Source organism: Lynx rufus, unplaced genomic scaffold (genome assembly GCF_022079265.1).
Source record: "Lynx rufus isolate CCGP_SWC_20201006 ecotype Redwood Valley unplaced genomic scaffold, mLynRuf1.p SCAF_2, whole genome shotgun sequence".
NCBI lineage: Eukaryota > Metazoa > Chordata > Mammalia > Carnivora > Felidae > Lynx > Lynx rufus.
In genome coordinates, this window is record NW_025814834.1 from 72262790 (window position 1) to 72283499 (window position 20710).

Consider the following 20710-nt stretch of genomic DNA (forward strand, 5'->3'; position numbering starts at 1 on the left):
ACTTCTAAAACATGTTCAGTACACTCTGTGCTTAGACTGAAGAAAGTAGACGTGATTTCTACCTTCAGAGAACCTATGAGAGAACAAGTTCATAATTGTATAACAGGTATCTTCCAGGCCAGTGATGAGGTGTAGTCAGATGGCAGGCAGGTAGCTAATACCCATTCCCTGGCTGGGCCCTTCCAGTTTTTCCACAGGAAATTCACCCAAATATCTTCAGGGCGTTGGAGGTTCAGAGGTGCATCACAAAAGCCTACTCTCTCCATATCTCCCTGTGGCCTGTGTGGTTTTGCCACTGCCATGATGCTCCAGTACCTCCCATGTGAAAATACACATGATGGGGGGGGCCCGAGCGGGGGTCCTGGGCATCCACTTGCTGCTGGTACCACTTAACAAGGCTTCTCTAGTGAATAGGCCATCCCCACAGCAAATGTCCCCACTTTTTTACTCCACCTGGACTCAGCACAGAGAGCAAATTGGAGAAGCTTTTCTTCCCCACCAGCTTTACACCTTGTATCAAGACATAAAGCAACACTTTGCTTCTATCCTTTCGGTTTTCTGTAGCAATTTGATGGTAGAAGTTTTCATTTCAGTGGCCCTTGATTTGGCTGCCATGTTTCTAATATTCAGGTGCTTGTCTAAAGAAAACCAAAAGATCACCATACCTCTGGGCATGCAATGTCCCTCCCATTTAGCCCTGAGTATTATTACCAATCCTTGCTCTCTTGCCAGTTGTGGTGAGCTCCTTCACCATAGTACCTCTCCCCTGTGGATTGATAGGCAGCCTTTGCTACTGGCCATGGAGGTCTTAGATCACTTTCTCATTAGTTCCAACAAGTCCATTTATATTTCCTAAGAAACGCTTCTGTTTTGTGCAAATAAAGCCCTTCTGGTGGATCCATCCATCACCTCAGATCTGTTCAAAATGGCTGTAAATTGTCACATACAACATCTTAGACATGCACACCAGGATCCTCATGACACTAGTTAATGATAAATGAAAGTTCCATGCCACGTTTCCTATTTTGTTGTTTCAGATAAAGGAATATTCGTTATCCAGAGTGAGAGCCTCAAGAAATGCATTCAAGCAGGCAAATCTGCACTGACCCTGGAGAACTGCAAACCAGCAAACAAGCACATGCTGTGGAAGTGGGTTTCAAACCACCGCCTTTTTAACATAGGAGGCAGTGGTTGCCTGGGTCTGAATTTATCGAATCCAGAGCAGCTACTAAGCATATATGAGTGTGATTCCACTCACGTTTCCTTGAGATGGCGCTGTAACAGGAACATGATCACCGGCCCTCTCCAGTACACAGTCCAGGTGAATCACAACAACGTGCTTGTGGCCTCATGGAAATATCTTCATAAGTGGATTTCCTACATGTCAGGTGGTGGAAGCATTTGTGAATATCTGCACAAAGGTAAAAAATAATTTAAATGAAAGTACTTATGAAATCACATACTTAGAAAGATTATCCCTAAGTAAAGATTTGTAAATTATATGACAGCACCCAGAGCCTCAAGGGACTTCTGCTAAATACATTTTAGTTGCTACTTGCTTATCATAAAAGGATTATTGGAATCTTAGAATGAACTTGCTAAATTCAGCTAATGAAGCAAACTCAGAATTTAAAGGTTTTAGAGGAGAAAACACTTAAATAACTCAATTTAAAGGGGACGAAAGAACAAGTATAGGAGACAAAGAGAAAATAAAGGTGGAAGATAAAGTCTGTGAAGTAAAGACTTGTCAGGATGAATAGAAGAACCTCCCCTGCCACGGTTTCTATTATTGTACAAACTCAGCCCCAGGTATGAGCATGTCTACGGAGCACCTCAATGCCTCCTCATGCCTGCCTGGCATCCATGTGATGGTCACATACAAGGCATTGAAAGATAAACCACACACGACTGTCAGGAACAATTGGCAAGTGTCAAGCGGTGGGAAGAATGGTTTCAGGAGTGGGGACTTTCATCCTCCATAGCTCTATAATACTTGACATGTTAAGCGGGGGAAAAAAAAAACATAAAATGGCATAAATTCTGAAACTGCAAACCTGTCTCTTAGATTCTGTTCTGTAGCTTTCCTCATTCATTCATCCATCCATCACATATTTATTGAGCAGTGACTGTTTCTCGGGTGTCGGGCTGGGCATTTAATTTATAAAAGCTAACAAGACAGATGTGGCTCCTGACCTCATGGTGCTCTGTAGAATTATGCCTTAACAAGAGCATAGTCCTGTTGAGTCATGCTTAAGGCCAAGGATGCCCCAACTCTAGGAAGGAGAGCAAGGAACTCCTACGATCCAAAGCAGGACTTTCTCCTGTACCTACAAGAAAAGAATAAAGAGAGACAGAGCCAAGAGCAGGCCATTAGCAGGACTCACTACGATAAGCAAGTGCTGCAGGCCAGCACTCTGAATAGTCTACAGTCCTAAGGAAGAACTTAATATTTTGCTTTGTGTTAATTTTTTAGGCAGATACTCACATTCCTATGCACTCAAGTGAAGACTGAGCAGAATTCAGAGGACTGAAACAAGGGGATATGTCCTGAAACACCTGTAATTCCTCAACAGCCCAAACTTCTAGGGCCAACGATGTGGGGTGCTCTTGGTCTAGCCCCTGCCAATTGTGGGGAAGGAGTGGGAATCTCCACAGCTGGCCCTTCCACTCCAGGACCTGTTAACTTAATCGAAGGCAGTCCTTATCCCCCTCACCATTGAAAGCCCCTGCTGAGTCATGCTTAAGGCCAAGGATGCCCGATTATTGTAATACTCTGAGAAGGCAGCCAACAGGCCACCTCTTCACACTCCTCTCTCCTTGACTACGATAGAGGTCTCCTAGCTAGTCATCCCATTTTCCCCTCTCGCCATGTAGGTTCTGTTTGCTACCCTGCACCCTGAGTTAGTCTTTAAAAATGGAAATCTGATCATGTCATTTTCCCATTCAAAACTCACTTGGTGACTTCCCACTACCCTCAGGGTAAAGGCCAAAATCCATAATGTGGCAGACCTGGCCATTTGTGAGCTGACGCTCCACTACTTCCCCAGTTGCACTTCCTCTTGCACCTCCTTGCTCTTTCCATTCGCCCCACACATGTTCTTGTTACAGGCCCTTTGTATCTGCTGTTCCTCCCACCAGAACAACTCTTCTGCAAAGACCTGCACCCTCACCTCCCCCAGTTCTTACTCAGAGAGGTCTTCACTCACAACCCTATCCAAAATAGGGCCCCTCCACCCTTCAAACACACACACAGTCATTCTGTCTTCCTACCCTGCTTTGTTTTTCTTCATGACACTTACTGCTACCTGGAATTATGTGTTTACTTGTGTATTTGCTTTCTCTTTGTCTCTCCCCAGTAGAACAGAAGCTTCATATGAAAGGGAACATCTGCAGGTTTGCTCATTAGTACATCCCCAGTGCTGGGCACATTAAATGCTCAATAAATATCTATTGAATGAAAAAAAGTAATAGATGCCTATAAAACTCCTGAGGTTCAGATGCTGATCTCTGATGTATTTGGGGAGTGGAAGGTATTGTAAAGTAAAACTCAGGGCGGCTCAGTCGATTGAGCATCTGACTATCGATTTTGGGTCAGGTCATGATCTCATTATTGTGGGATTGAGCCCCAGGTTGGGCTCTGCGCTGAGTGTTGAGCCTGCTTGGGATTCTCTCCCTGTCCCTCTCTAGCTCATGTGCTCTCTCGCTGGCTCTCTCTCAAAATAAACATTTTTCTTAAGTTAAGAAGTAAATCTCCATTTAATTTTCCTTCTCATCCATTAACAAATACGTGTGCTACTGTCGCAGGGGCACCACAGTAAATAAACAAGTAGATAATTATGGAAACAAGCCACTCATCAGTATGCTCTCTGAACCCTTGTACTTTTACATACACTAGACAGTAGGTCCTGAGTGTTCTCAGTGATATAGCAAGGGCCTCACCCATTGTAGGTTTTCAGTCGATAAAAAAGTGTATTCACCATATGACAGTTTCCAAAGATAAAGCTGACGTAATACTTTTTTGACTTTGTCTTTATCTTTCTCCTAGATTTGTATACAATCAAAGGGAATGCCCATGGAACACCGTGCATGTTTCCCTTCCAGTATAACCATCAGTGGCATCATGAATGCACCCGGGAAGGGCGGGAAGACAACTTACTGTGGTGTGCCACGACAAGCCGATATGAAAGAGATGAGAAGTGGGGATTTTGCCCAGATCCCAGTAAGAACAAAATCTAGGCTTCTCCATATGTCATGAATGAATCAAGCATGATTAGAAAGTTATCTGTATCTAAAGACAAGCACCAGGATTGAAATATTGAAGTTTGAATAAGCACTCTGATTCCATTTATCCAGATTTTGATTTTGTGTTTGTTTTGCCTTGAAAAGACAATTCTGATGTATACTCTTTTTTTCCCTCCTGTGTTCAAAAGATGTTAATTAGCCTTTCTTCACTAAGCTCAGTGCATAAGGATGCTTTAACCAGAATGAAATTATAACACTCCGTATGCTCATTAATCCCAGCTTCCGGGCAGAATACGTCAAAACAAACCTAAATGTGCATAAAACTCATTCTTTATATCTACTTTCAGTCCACCCCCCTCTTATAAGCTGCCTTAATTTCTCCATGTCCAGACTGCTTGTCTTGCCCATTGTCAAGTCCAGGCATCAGCTAGCTCCTTGATGACCTTTCTAAAATCGCCGTTGCCCTCATTACTTCTCAACAATGAGTTCTCATCTTGATTCCCTTTCCTTATTACTCAATTTCTAGCTAGAACTTCAAAATCTGACAGCTGCAATGTTCCAACTTTTTTCTCATTTAGTACTTATTTTATTTTTATTTAGCTAAAAGTTTTCCAATAGCTCCTAAATACTGAAGAATATTATATATACCTTTTACTTTCTATATTCAATGTCCTTCACCTTGGTTCCTGCAAGTCAGAGTATTGCTCCTACTATCTCATCTTCGTGCCCCTCTCCATATATTTAACAAAATGCAACAAATAAATTTGAAGCAAAAGCACATTGAAGAGATGAATTCCAAAGAATGTGATTTATAAGTTATCTGTAGAATTGTTTTGTAATCTAAGAACCAGTATGGTTTAGTGAATAAAAGAGAATATAGGCTTTGAAGTCAGACAGACCAAGACTGGGGTCCTTTTCCTTTTCAACGATGAGATCTTGAGTCTCAGTTTCTTCACCATAAAGTGGAGATCATAACAGTACCTTTTAGAGTTATTGAGATCCAATTAGATGATGCATCTAAGGCAGTTAACTATCTGGCACATGGTAAGCACTCACCATGATTAGCCATCACCATCAACATGTATCATCATCAAAGATAACTTATCTTTTCAGTATGCACTTCTGAATCAATGACCCCTTCTCTTTATTGTCTGTCAACAGCACTAAGCCAGGCATAGCAGTGAATACCAAGAGTGTTAGGACTTAGGACCCTGCCTTCAAAGAACTTGGCCTCTAGATGTAATACAGTACAGATTTGCTCTATGCTGGAAAATGCAAGACTATATTTGATATGATATTCTAGAATCACCTATGGCATAGGTACAAATACATATCCTGGCCCCTCTCTCAGAGATGCAGTGAGTCCAGTGTCTGGGATCCAAGGATCTGCATTTTTTAAATTTAAACTCAAGCTAGTTAACATACCATGTAGTCTTGGCTTCAGGAGTAGAACCCAGTGATTCATCTCCTACATGTGGCACTCAGTGCTCATCCCAACAACTGCCCTCCTTAATGCCCATCATGCATTTAGCCCATCCCCCTGTCCACCTCCCCTCCAGCAACCCTCAGTTTGTTTTCTGTATTTAAGAGTCTCTTATGGTTTGCTTCCTTCTCTGTTTTTATCATATTTTTCATTCCCTTCCCCTATGTTCATCTGTTGTGTGTTTTAAATTCCACATATGAGTGAAACCATATGACATCTGTCTTTCTCTGACTGACTTATTTCACTTAGCATAATACTCTCTAGTTCCATCCACACTGTTGCAAATGGCAAGATTTCATTCTTTTTCATCACTGAGTGGTATTCTATTGTATATAAATACCACATCTTCTTTATCCATTCATTAGTCAATGGACATTTGGGCTCTTTCATTAATTTGGCTATTGTTGATACTGCTGCTATAAACATTGGGGTGCATGTGCCCCTTCGAATCAGCATTTTTGTATCCTTTAGATAAATTCCTAGTAGTGCAATTGCTGGATCCTAGGGTAGTTCTATTTTTAATCTTTTGAGGAATCTCCATACTGTTTTCCAGAGTGGCTGCACCAGTTTGCATTCCCACCAACAGTGCAAAAGTGTTCCCCTTTCTCCACATCTTCGCCAAGATTTGTTGTTTCCTGAATAGTCCATTTTAGCCATTCTGACAGGTGTGAGGTGGTATCTCATTGTGGTTTTGATTTGTATTTCCCTGATGATGAGTGATGTTGAGCATCTTTTCATGTGTCTGTTAGTCATCTGGATATTTTCTTTGGAAAAGTCTCTATTCATGTCTTCTGCTAGTTTCTTCACTGGGTTATTTGTTTTTTGGGTGTTGAGTTTGGTAAGTTCTTTATAAATTTTAAATACTAACCCTTTATCGAGTATGTCATTTGCAATATATCATCTTCCATTCCATTGGTTGCCTTTTAGCTTTGTTGATTATTTCCTTTGCTGTGCAGAAGCTTTTTATCTTGATGAGGTCCCAATAGTTCACTTTCGCTTTTATTTTCCTTGCCTCCAGAGACATATCAAGAAGTAAGCATCTGCATTTTTGACAACTACCCAAAATGATCCTGTTGCAGATAATTCTTCATCAGACAATTCATAGCATGCAGATAATCCTGTGCCACATAGATCCATATACATAGGTGATATTAAGACATTTAACCACTAATATGTTATGTGCTATTGACCAATCCAAGTAGAGACTTTAGCATGAAGGTTAGGAATCCCAAAGGCCCACTGCTGGTATTAACCCCTCAGCTGCTGGAATGTGAGGAGGTGGGATGAAGGAAAAGATGCAGGAGAGACTGGCACAGCAAGGGGTCCTCAGGGAGCTCAGGATGGTAGCTATTCACCAACCAGCATGAAAGTGTTTCATTGTTTAATAACTGCTTAGTCATTAACCTTCTCTATCTGAATCTGAATATCTGTATGTAGGTGGATGTATTTATAATCCCTATGCTCCTTAGATTCTTGAGTCAGATGTCCTATCATTTGCATTGTCTTCTTTTTCCATTTCTATCTCTCATAGATGTCCTTATTAAAAGTACCTGAGCCAACACCAACAGCATTAACATGTATTTCACTGTATTCTTGAGGTTCTGTGAAAAGCCCTTTACCATCCTCTGTCTCTTATGCAATTATTATTTCCAGATGGAAGCCTGGGTGTAGTGGTGCTTGGGGCTTTTCACCCCCTGTGCCACCCCAGTCTTCCGATAGTGCAGAAGCTGCTTCTGCTTCTGCTTCACAGCCTGCTAGATTCCAGCTCTCCTGACCTTTACCACAACCCAACCAGTAGTGCACGTATATTTGTAAAGTGCTAAATTACAGTTCCAGTTTTCTTCCTTTCTTGTTACTTTTAGTTCCTGGTGACCAACATAACTCAAAATGATGTGTCAGAGGGTGAAATCTGAGCAAGCTGATGGCTCTTTCCACAGGAGCAACAAGTGGATAGAATTGGGAGGAGTGAGTGGAATAAGATTTGTGCTTCTGTATATCATCTTTCTTAATGGAAGTTTTTAGTATCTCAATGTAAAATGATGCTTCCTTTTTTAAAAAAAAAAAGTTGATTGTAAGTGAGCAAAATTTAAATTTAATATTACTACATATACAAACACACTGGCAGTGAAAGATGCAATAAAATACCTATCACTATAAATTTTCAGGAACAAGGAGATATATAGAAATCTCTCTGGGTTTGTTTAGAGGCAATTCTTTGCCATCCTAAGTACCTCTTAATTGTGTGTTTTATACAGCTGGACAGTCATGTTTAGTTAGTTTGAGATATTTTTAAGATACTAACCTCTGAAATAGCCTGAGGATTGCCCTTGAACTTTATTCAGCTGATACAGTTTTTTTTTTTTTTACCACTAACTTCAATGGTATAACAGAGCAGATTGGTACTAACACGGATGTATGACTGCAAACCTCACCTAAGCCTTCAACACTGGTTGCAATGCTATAGTCTTTTGTCATGCTGCCCACTTGCTCACCACAGTGACACTACCAACCTCTCTATCCTCCTCTAACTTCTTATCCTACCCCCGATTCTCCTTCCTGATTCTCCTGAAATGACCTCAATTCCTACTCATAATGAAAACAGGATCTATCAGAGGGGAAGTTTTGACAATTTCCTGGTCCCTAACCTTTAAACCTACTTGGGTCTGCACCCATCTTTTTTCCTCCATCCTGTACAATGGTGTTCCTCCTTCTACCCTAAGGCAAATTCTCCCCCACCCTTGGACTCCAGAGCCCCACATTCATCCTCCAACCTGTATCTAAGTGTTTCTCAATGTGTGATCCCCATTCTGGCAGGATCAGCATTCCCTGCAGGCTTGCTAGAAATGCAAATTATCAGCCATAGCCCCAAACAACTATATCAGAAATTCTAGAAGTGCAGCTCTGCAATCTGTTTTAACAAGTCTTCTAAGTAATTTCAATGCACTCCACTCTACTGGATCCTTCTTCATTAGCAGTCAAACATGCTCATGTCTTAAAATAACATCTTAAAAATAGTAGGACACCTTCATCCCCACTTATGCCTCCTGAAAACACCCATGTCTTTCACCACTCCCCAACAGACAGTTCAAAAGAATTGTCTATACCTCTTCACCTTGCTTTCATTTTCTCTGTCTCTCCTTTACTTCTATGACAATGCATGCCTGATCTCCACTTCCACAAATCATTCATTCATTCAGTCCCACAAATTTGTATTGAACACCTACTATGTGCCAAGCTCACTGCTGAGATTACAGCCATGAACATGAAAGATGAAAGCCATAGTGCCTAATGAAGTTCGCATTTGAGAATGATACCCAAATTAATATATAATTACAATTTTTGATAAGTACTACTTTAACAAAATGTTGTTATCAGTAAGAAATCTAATTTAAATCTGTGAGTCAAGGAAGGCATTCCTGAGTATGTTGTATTTAAACTCTAGTCCAAGAGATGTGTAAGCGTTATCAAGATAGAAAGTGAGGGGATGAGATATCCATTCACAGGTGCATGGTGCAGCAGTGTACCAAGGAGGCAAGCTGAAAAGAAGCCTATAGGCCTGGTCAGCACTGGGTGTACCGGCAATAAGGGAATATATTGTTTGAATAGAACTGAAAAGAAATAATAAAACCAACTACAGGTTAATCTGCTTTTGACTCACCGTGCACATGCACTGACAATTCTAAACAATGTCCGTGATAAAATACTGTTACCTGTCGAGGGTGACTGCTTCCCCACCATCACTCCCAGCATGCCACTAGCCATGTGTCTGAAGGCTTTGAGGAGGGAAAGAGGTGACTGCTACTATCTAGGAAAGGCAATGTGGCAAGAGCACAGTGAGTAAGGGAGAAAGGAACAAGACATTCTGGAGAGGTTGGCAGAGGTCAACTCATGCAGAGGCAAGATAATTCAAGGTGTCCTAGGGGTAAAGAGTTACCTAATTCTAACTATAAATGGAAGCTATAAAAGGATCTTAAGCAGTGATGTGATAATGATTTACAAAATTTTAAGGGTCATTCTGACTTCTTTATGGCAAATAGCTTAGAAGGGAGTAAGAGAGAAATCCTGGAGATCAGTTATAAGGCCACATCAGTAGTTGACCCAGAGATAGTGGTGACTTGGGTTAGGTAGCAGAAAGGGGATTGGAGAATAGATGTATTGAAGATCTAATTTGGAGATAGACTGAATAGGATGTGATTGTCAGGAACACAGCTGAGCTGGAGAGAAGGAGCTGAGCTGTCGGGTGCCTGAGTAGTTGATTCAAGCAACAAGCCAAAAATGAAAGAGTTAAGCCTTTCATCACTTACTGTCAGATGTAAGCAAGAGCCTAAAGTGGGAGGAAGCACCAACTCCTCTTGTTCCATTTTTCCTTATGAAATGGCACACTGGTTGAGGGTCAAAAGGATCAGAGGGCCCTGAACAAAAGCTTCCTCAGTTTTGTGGACTCTGGGATCAAGGGTAAGGGGGGGAGAAAAGCTAGTAGTGGAAAAGGACTGAGTGAGAGTCAGAGTGAGTAAAAGTGTCTTCAGAAAGTTCCCCCTCCTCCACCCCCAACCTCAGCAGAGGTACATGAAGAGGATATCATCCCAAGGCCGCAGATAAAGAGGCCTAGAAATGAAGGTTCCAGGGCTAGGAATGCAAACAAGTGAAGAGCACGATGGGCCAGGGGACCTGAGTCTTTGACTAAAATTCCCTTCAGAGACTTCAGTGCACTGGCTATGAACCAAGTCTGATGTGGGAGTGCATCCTTCCCCCATGAAGTCTGCCAGGTAAAACCTTTGTAATTGCCTATGGTCAGGCCTGAAAAATCATATATAGATTTTTAACCAGGAGGTGGGACTCCTCACTGGTAAGGAGAGACTTAAAGGAGATAAGGGAGAAAATGAGATGTTAATTAAGACCCCAGCTTTCTGATATGCATAGCTAAGTTAATGGAGATACAGATTTGGAAGAGACAATCAAGCATTCAGACTGGAACTTGTTATGTATCAGTCAATCATGTGAGATGTGGACTAGGCAGTTAGACGTAAAGGCCTCTAAATATCTGAGAGTTGTAGTAATGGATTAGATAGTCTAGAGTATGTGTAGAATAGAAAGAAAGGGGTTCAGGCCCAAGTCTTAAGACCTAAACATTCAGTTTGACCAGAGAAGAATGAACCAGCAAAGGAGACTGAGACTAGGCGGCCAAAGAGGTAGAAGTGTAACCAAGCATGTAAAGTCAAGAAAAGAGAGTATATCTTGCCAAGAGAGAAAGCTCAACTTGTCAAATGTGGCTGACGGGCTTGATTTGACAAGATCTGAAACTTAAGTGTTTGCTGGACTTGGCAACATGGAGGTCATTGATGGGCTTAACAAGATGTGCTCTAGTTGCCAGACTGTGTGGGTTAGAGAGTAAATGGAAAAACAGAAGAGGAGAGAACACTTCCTAATTCATTCTGTGAGGCCAGTATTACCTTGATATTGAAACCAAACAAAGGCATTATAATGAAAGAAAACTACAGACCAATATTTCTCATAATGTAGATGCATAAATCCTCAACAAAATACTGGCAAACAGAACTCAACAACATACAAAAAGAATTGTATACCATGATTTATCCCAAGAATGCAAAAGTGGTTTAAAATCTGAAAACCATTAATATAATACCCATATCAATAGGAAAAAGGGCAAAAGCCACATGATTATTTCAATGAATGCAGAAAAAAAATATTTGACAAAATTTAACATCCCTTCATGGAATTAAAACAAACAAACAAAAAACACTAAAAAACCAAGAACAGAAGGGAATTTCCTCACCCTAATAGGAGCATCTATGAAAAACCCACAAACAACATAATTAATGGTGAAATACTGGATGCTTTCCTCATATGATCAGGAGTCAGATGAGAATGTCCACTGTCACCACCTCTATTCAACATTGTACTGGAGGTTCTAATCAGGGCAAGTAGGCAAGAAAATGAAATAAAAGGCATCCAGATTGGAAAGAGGAATTAAAACTATCTCTATTTGCAGATGACATGATCTTGTACATATAAAATTCTAACGAATCCATTAAAAAAAACAATTACAAGTAATACACACATTCATAGGATACAAGATCAATATACAAAAATCAATTGTATTTCAGTACAGTATCATTGAACAACCCAGAAATTAAATTAAGAAATCAATTCCATTTATAATAGCATCCAAAAGAATACATAAAATACTTTGGGAAACATTTAACAAAAGAAGTGAAAGACTTATACTCTTAAAACTACAAAATATAGTTGAAAGAAGTTCAAGATGACCTAAAATGAAAACATATTCCATGCTCATGGGACCAAAAGACTTAATATTGCTAAGGCACTATTACCTCAATCTCTTTAAAATTCTGGCTGACTTCTTCGTAAAAAGTGAAAAATTTATCCTAAAATTCATATGGAAATTCAAAGAATCCAAGAGAGCCAAAATGAAATGAAAAAGAGAACAAAGTTGGAGGACTTATGCTTCCCAATTTCAAAACTTATGCAGAGGTATAGTAATCAAGACAATGTAGTACTGTCAAAATTGACTAGGAGTGCCTGACTGGATCACTTGGAAGAGCATGCGACTCTTGATCTTGGGGTTGTAAGTCTGGGTCCCACGCTGGATGTAAAGATTACTAAAACATAAATAAATAAACTTTAAAAAACTGGAATAAAATTGCAAGTCCACATTTATGGTTCATTGACTTTGGATAAAGATGCCAAGATAATTTAATGGGGAAAGAATAGTCTTTCAGCAAATAGTAAGGAAAACTGGATATTCACATTCAAAAGAATGAAATGGAACTCCTATCTCTCTCTCACCTTATAAAAAAATTAACCCCAAATAGATCAAAGACTTAAATGGAAAAGATAAAACTGAAACTCTTAGAAAAATATATAGGGACATAGCTTCATGCTCTTGAATATGGCAATGCGTTCTTAGATATGACATCAGAATTCAAGGAACAAAAAAAATAGATAAATTGGAGTTCATCAATATTAAAAAAAATTGTGCTTCAAAGGACAGTATCAAGAACATGAGAAGACAACCCATGGAATGGAAGAAAATATTTGCAAATCATATATCTGATAAGGGACTTTATATCTAGAATATATAAAGAATTCTAATTAATTCAATAATCAAAAGACAAGCCAATTCAAAAATGGGTAAAGTATCTGAACATACTTTTCTCCAGAAAAGATTTACAAATGGCCAATAAGCACATGAAAAGATGCTCATCTTTAGCCATCAGGGAAATTCAAACAGTAGCCACGATGAGATGCCACTTTACAACCAGCAGGATGGCTACAATCAGAAAGACAGATAACAAGTGCTGATGAAGATACAGAGAACTGAAGCTCTCATCCGCCACTGGTAGAATTGTAAAAGGGTACAGCTGCTTTGGAAAACAGTCTGTCAGTTCTTCAAAAGGTTAAACATCAAGTTACATGATCCTGCAATTCCACTCCTAGGTATGTATCTAGGAGAAATGAAAACATGTACCCATACAATAATCTATAAACAGATGCTCATAGCAGCATTATTCATAAAAGCCCAAAAATGGAAACAACCCAAATGTCTATCAACTGATCAAGGCATAAATAACATGTAATATAGCCATACAGTGGGATATTTTTGGGCAATAAAAAGAAGTAAAGTGCTGGTACATGCTACAACATAGACAACTCCTAGGAACAGTATGCTAACTGAAAGAAGCCAGTCACAAAAGACCACATATTATACAATTCCATTTATATGAACTGTCCAGAATAAGCGACAGTCTATAAAGACAGAGACAAGATTAGTCTGATCAGCCTTGGACTGAAGGTGGGGATAGGGATTGAGGGGGAAATGGAGAGTGACTACTAATGGGTCCTGAGTGATGAAAATGTTCTAAATCTAATTGTGGTGATGGTTGCACAATTCTTTGAATATACTAGAAATCATTGAATTATATACTTTAAATGAGTTATATGACATGTCAAGTATATCTCAATAAAACTTATTTTTTTGAATGAGTAAATGGGAGATGAGTAATTGAAGATAGTGTGTGTATAAAAGGATTTGACTAATGGGGGTAGAGAAAAGGCAATGACTGGGATGGGGAGGTCAAGGGAGGAGGTATTTTTGTTTCTTATTGTTTGAGGATGAGAGACACTAGACCATCTTTGAATACATGTGGAAATGATCTAACAGAGAGAGGTTGAAGATACAGCAAAGTGAAAGCAATTGACTGTGTATATATGATCTCTCAGAAGACAGAGGAAGTAGGATCTAGAACATAGATGGACAGACTGGCCTTGCATAGATGTAAGGACAATTTCTCAAGAGGGAGAGGGTGGTACAGGTCCAAGAAGTTTGATTGATTAGGTCATAGGAGAAGATGAGGAAAAACTGGTCCAGTGGCTGTAGACTTTCTCTCTGAAGAAGGGGAAGAAGGAACAAAAAGTTTGGACAACAGAAAAAGTGTGAAATGAGGCTGCTGGAGAGCAAGCTTACTAGAGAAAACTAGCAGTGCTTCCAGGAAGTATTGAGGGTGGTTGATAATCAAATGATCAGAATGACTTTTCTGTGCTCCCCTGTTGGGTGCAGGCATAGAGAAGGCAAATGATTGGGCTCCTCTGTTGAAACAGTGCTCCATGCTCACTTATGGACTCAGTCCTTAACTTAAAGATTTAGCAACATGTATGGGGTGCCTGGGTGGCTCAGTTGGTTAAGCGTCCAACTTCAGCTCAGGTCACGATCTCACGGTTCATGAGTTCGAGCCCCACATTGGGCTCTGGGCTGATGGCTCAGAGCCTGGAGCCTGCTTCCGATTCTGTGTCTCCCTCTCTCTCTGCCCCTCCCCTGTTCGTGCTCTGTCTCTCTCTGTCCCCAAAATAAATAAACGTTAAAAAAAAATTAAAAAAAAAAGATTTAGCAACATGTAACAAAATTCACACCATCTCTTTTCTTGGGCTTCCAGGACCCACATCTACTAGCTCTCTTCTTTCTTTTGTGGCCACCATTTCTCAGCTTCCTTTGATAGTATATTCTCCTCTACCCAATTCCCTTTAAATGCAGATGGGTATGCTTGGGAAATAGCATGAAAAAGATGGAACATGGTACCTACTTTCCTGATACTTACATTTTACCAGGAAAAACAGAGAACTAATGAGAAAAATTAAATACATCATTTAATTTCAGTTGTGATCAGGGCTACCAAGAAGCCCTGTAAGGCATTGGGAATGTACATCAGGAGGTCCTGACTTGGTCTGATATTCTTTTTACATGAGATTTACCAACACTTTGCAGAGAGCAGATACCCACCAACTATATGATGAGTAAATGAAAGACTAGGGGCGCCTGGGTGGCTCAGTTGGTTGAGTGTCCGACTTCAGCTCAGGTCATGATCTCACAGTTTGTGAGCTTGAGCCCTGTGTTGAGCTCTGTGCTGACAGCTCAGAGCCTGGAGCCTGCTTCGGATTCTGTGTCTCCCTCTCTCTCTCTCTCTGTGCTCCTCCCCTGCTTGCACGCTCTCTCTCAAAAGTAAATAAATATTTTAAAATAATAATAATAATAATAAAGACAAAAGAGAGAGAAGATAATAACTTTATAGCTTGGAGTTGCTCTAATAATATGAGAATTAATTTTTTTGAAGAACTCAAAAATTTTTTAAAGTGGCAAGACACAGTTGACTTGGGACAATGGCAAGGCTGTATCCTTAGGGAAGAAAAAACAGCCATGTTAACAGAGGAAAGGAATGGCTGCATCCCAGTCAAAATCCATAATAAAATCAGCGTTGACATGAATAGACTTCAGTTCATTAGAAGAGAGGTATACTTGGGGGAAGGGGAGAATCACCTATTTATAACATGGTGCAAAAATATTTTGTACTCTTTCATCAAATAGTAGGAGATACAAAGATATATAGGACACAGTTGCTTTCCTTAAGGAGCTCATAATTTAGTGACAGAAGAAACAGTATAAAGACAACCATAGATGCAAAGAAAAATAACAATATGATTCCAGCCCTTAGAATTTTTCAAGAATAATTAAATGCACCTGAGACACCAGCCTTCAATCTTGCGATTTTCAGTGGCTTGGGAAGAGAGACTATGTACAAAGAAGCAAGAAAAATAAGAATAAGTAAATGTTAATGCTCCAGGCCAAGATGGGAGCCTATGCCAAGTGGGTTCCTGGGAAGCAGTCTCTGAGGCAGAGATGAACAGCAGGTCTCTTGGGGAATGTTCTCAGGATCAATACATGTGGAAAGCAAGGGAAGAAAGTAGCATTGTGCAGGACTGTGATGCAGGCCTGGTGACCCCTAGACTGACTCTATGAGAAGTTCTCAGGCTGGAATTACTCCCAGTTGAGGTGAGAGGAGGGACCTATAGCCTTGCATGGACCAGTCATAGTTTGCAGGCCGCCTTTGGAAAAGGAGATATTGGGGAAAGTGACTTCTGCAAAGGCAGTCCTTGAAAAAGGTCTAATTAATACTGGAATGTGTCTGCGGACAGCTGCAGAAATAAGGCCTTCGATCCTGAAGGGAAATCAGGACAGCACATCCCAGTGCCCAGGCCCAGGGTAGCACTTTCATCCCATTTGTTACCATACAACCTTCAAATAAGATCCGTGGAGTGACACACAGTCTACCTAGAGAAGAAGAGAGAAGACTTGTGTCTGACTGCACAGAAGTACAAATTCTTAATATTTTAGTTAAAACCAAATGTCAGGGACACCTGGGTGGCTTAGTCAATTAAGCATCCGACTTTGGTTTCCTTTCAGGTCATGACCTCCTGGTTCATGAGTTCACGGTTCATGAGTCTGAGCCCTACATTGGGCTTTCTGCTGTCAGCACAGAGCCTGTTTCAGATGCTCTGTCCCCCTCTCTCTCTGCCCCTCCTCCCTCTCAAAAAAAATCAACATAAAAAAATTCAATGACAAATGAACTTACTTGTTAGAAGAATATAGGCACCTGTTGCAAACATTTGACTGGAAGTTTCCTTTTGATTAACCATAAGAATTGGCACAGATAATCCAAACCAAGGACAATCTAACAAAACTGGGCTGTGTAATTTGCAGCAGAGACAGGATCACCTGTAAGCCTCCCATCTCAACTGTGCAATGTATGGAACTGATGCAGGTTACTGCAAAAAGCTGTGTCTACACAGCTCAGTCTATGTCCATTGAAAGGGCAGGACCAACTCTTGGCAAAAATGGGAATGAGATCAACTGTAGTGTCCTTCAGACCTTTACATATCATGATATGGCTGTGGCCTGGAGACTTATAATTAGGATTTATTATCGAATCTTTCCTTATGGCAGGAGATGAGAGGCAGGTACCCTATGTCCAGATCTCTCTTCCTGACATCCTCCCCCAATTTCCCCTTCTGGTATCTTCTACCTACATCCCTCCCCTCTGACATCCTACTATCTTCTAGTAGTAAAGGGCTACTCAGACCTGCATGCACTCCTTGGGAAGTGCTTTAATTTTTTTCTTCCAAGTCAATATTTGCTGGTGTTTGCTTTGTGAACCACCTGGATTAGAATCAGGAATATGTTTAAAATGCAGGTTCCTGAATCCCACCTCAGACCTAATTCAGAATCCCTGGGACTGAGAACAAGGAATCTACATTTTCTGTACAAGCTACTAGATGATTTTTATGCAAATTGAAACTGTAGACACCACCCCCTACCCTTCTCTCATGGCCTCATGAGAGATGAACACCAGATGGACAGGGCTGAGCTTGTGTCTATTATTATGTCTATTAACACTTACTGTGTTGTTCATCTCAGGGATGATCTAACATTCTAACTGAAGACAATCTCTAAAAACCCACTCTCAATGGGGAAATTTCAGACACCAGAGAAGAATGATTACTGAAATATTCCTCCTTCCTTTCTTCTCCTTTCCTTAATTTTTACTTGATGATAGCTTTGTCTTCTGCCCCTACTTGATGACAGCTTTCTCTTCTGCCCTCCTTCAATCATGGATCCTTCTATAAATTCATGTATCAGTCAGAAAATTCTATAGACAGCTTTAGAGTTATATGTGGTTTAATAACTTCTACTTAACTAACTCAGTTCTGGGGAAAGCACATTGTAATCAGACATGAAAACAAATTTTCACATTCCCAAGGGAACCATCTAAGTATTATGGAGAAAAGAAACAAACAAAAAAGATTTCATTGTTAAGTAAGTTTGAGGTATAACCAAATTAAAAATGAGCTGTTTCTTTACTACAGACCTTCTCAGAGCCTTTTCTATGCTATTGTACATTTTGAACTTGGAGGTTATATATGCATTATGTCCCAGCTCTTCTTAAAGAGCTTGTGAAGTTGTATTACTCTGTGGATCATACTTTGGGAAATAATGTTCTAGATTTTAGCAGATTGCCTGTCCATCCGTTACACTCATGCTGTAACATGTTTTGCATTTTCTACATTTTCACATTTTCTTCAAATTCTTTGGCTGAATTTGATTTCAGGTCATCACTATGGCTGCTTAGTTCATCTTGGGGATTGATTTAAAATTTTAGCAAAATCACCCAAAGTAGGTCTTTATTTTCTGTTATTTCAATAAACTTTAGATTTCAGATCCGCATTTCACACTTCATTAAATTTACTTTTAAGCATACTATGCAATGTTTCACAAGTGGATTTTACTTCTCTTCCTTTTGGCTGAAAGAGTTTTATCTTAAATTGAGTATCAGTATTCCTGTTCTCAGGGTTCATTTAAAAACTATGTTCATTTCAGACTCATATTTCTGTATCTCTTTTATCCCACCTAGCATTTTGGTATTTGGGGGAAAAGGCTTTTTGATACAACATTTGCATGTGTCTCAAATAAACATTTAAATGCTTTCAGTATAAAGCTCTAAATGACTGCTTTTTAAGGAACTCAGATGTTATTTTCACAAATACTTCACATCTATTTCCTCCTTTTAAAAATGCCTTCTCTTATTTTCCCAGAAGGGATTGGACCTTCTTTATTGATAATTTCTTGAATTTCCTTAAATCTTGAAAGAGTTGAACCATAAAGTGCCAGTGGGATAACAATGCATATTTCATCATAAAGACCTAATGAAGAATCAATAAGGCACTGAAGTTTTAGAGGTTGAAGTTGGAATCATTCCATTCAAATTCATTTTGGAAAAATACCTTGTTGTTTATATAAAATAGGATTATAGTTAATGTTGTAATGGACTTTGTTTTCAGCATCTGCAGAAGTGGGTTGTGATGCTGTCTGGGAGAAGGATCTCAATTCACACATTTGCTACCAATTCAACCTGCTTTCCTCTCTTTCCTGGAGTGAGGCACATTCTTCATGCCAGATGCAAGGAGGAGCTTTACTAAGTATTGCAGATGAGAACGAAGAAAACTTCATAAGGAGTAAGTAGGGGGATGATGCACACTGATATTAATGCAATTAAAATGATTTGTTAACAGTTATGCCCAGGTATGCAAAAATATATTCTGAATAAATAAAAAGTCCCTTAAAAATATTTTTTCTTTTATTAATATGGTGCCGACTCACACCCAGAATTGTGACCTGTTTGCTGGGACATTCCATTTGCACCTGGGCATATATTCTTTATTTTCTCTCCTTTGGAGAAGAGGAATTGAGGCCCCAGCAAGGGACCCCGGAGAATTTGCAGCTCTAAAGGTGGATCTGGGAGACTTCTAAACTTACGTACAGATTCCTGCTCTGCTGGAGATCTTAGCTATTCAGCTTCTATTAATGAATAAGTCCTTTATTAATTTTTTCAATTTTTTTAATGTTTTATTTATTTTTGAGACAGAGAGAGGCATAGCATGAGCAGGGGAGGGGCAGAGAGAGAGGGAAACACAGAATTCAAAGCAGGCTCCAGGCTCTGAGCTGTCAGCACAGAGCCCGACGCAGGGCTCGAACCCACGGACTGTGAGATCATGACCTGAGCTGAAGTCAGACACTCAACCGACTGAGCCACCCAAGCGCCCCTAAGTCCTTTATTAATTAAACAAAATCTCACCTGTCAGTCAGTATGCACAGGTACATAGGCCTTCTCTTACATGACAAAGAACTTAAATTTAGTTGGAAAAGCAAAAGCACACACATATTAACTAACAGTATAAGACAATAATATGTCAAAGAGTTATGCTAAAAGGCTGGATCTTGGGTTTTACCTATCATCTAAACTCTCCTCTTACTTCTCCTTTATAGGTTAAATATGTTTGTAGATGTATACACACAGCTTTTAAAAAAATTTTAGAAACATTTGAAAATATCACAAAATTAGTCACTCATAAGTTTCTGATGCTTTTTTTCAAATTTTATTGCACATGTAGTACATGTTTATTCTAGAATAACTTTTTTTTTTTGAGAGAGAGAGAGAGCATGAGTGGGGCAGAGGGAAAGAGAATCCCAAGCAGGCTTCATATTTAGCGTGGAGTCATGACCCTGGGATCATGACCTGAGCTGAAATCAAGACTGAATCCTTAACTGACTGAGCTACCCAGGCACCCCTAGAATATTCTTCAAATTTCAAGTATAAAGATAGAAAAGTATCCCATAATTCCATAATCCAGGAGCAATCATGTTTTTCTAAAAAAAAAAAAAAAAAACAAAACCCAAAACATGTAAAGGCATGTATGCATATACAGTGTCTATGGAAAATAGTACTGAATAAATACAGGAGGCAGTTATTTCATGGTGGTTAGGAGCCGGAACCAGAGAACCATATGCTTGAGTTTGACTCCTGCCTCTACCACTTACTAGCAGAGCTCCTCCTACAAGTGACCTAACCTCTCTGTACCTCAAATCTCCCCCTATCAAATGGAAATAATAGCCATGCTACTTGTTAGCAGTACAGATTACACGTTATGATGCAGATGAAGTCTTAGAAAATAACAAACACTCAATGTGTGTTAACCATTTAACACCTATGCACACGGTTTGATAATATGCTTGTTTCATGCACCAGCATATAATGAACATCTGCCCATGTCTATAAATAT

The 20710-nt window shown here is 39.7% G+C and overlaps 1 protein-coding gene across 1 annotated transcript in view; it reads left to right on the forward strand.

The window, feature by feature from the left end:
• PLA2R1 (phospholipase A2 receptor 1) overlaps positions 1 to 20710 on the forward strand; it is a 118242-nt gene that overhangs the window by 16433 nt on the left and 81099 nt on the right. Inside the window, exons 2-4 of the mRNA XM_047084413.1 lie at positions 1038 to 1421; positions 4046 to 4219; positions 18932 to 19105. Coding sequence (XP_046940369.1) covers positions 1038 to 1421; positions 4046 to 4219; positions 18932 to 19105 — 732 coding nt within the window. The remainder of the gene's footprint in view (positions 1 to 1037; positions 1422 to 4045; positions 4220 to 18931; positions 19106 to 20710) is intronic.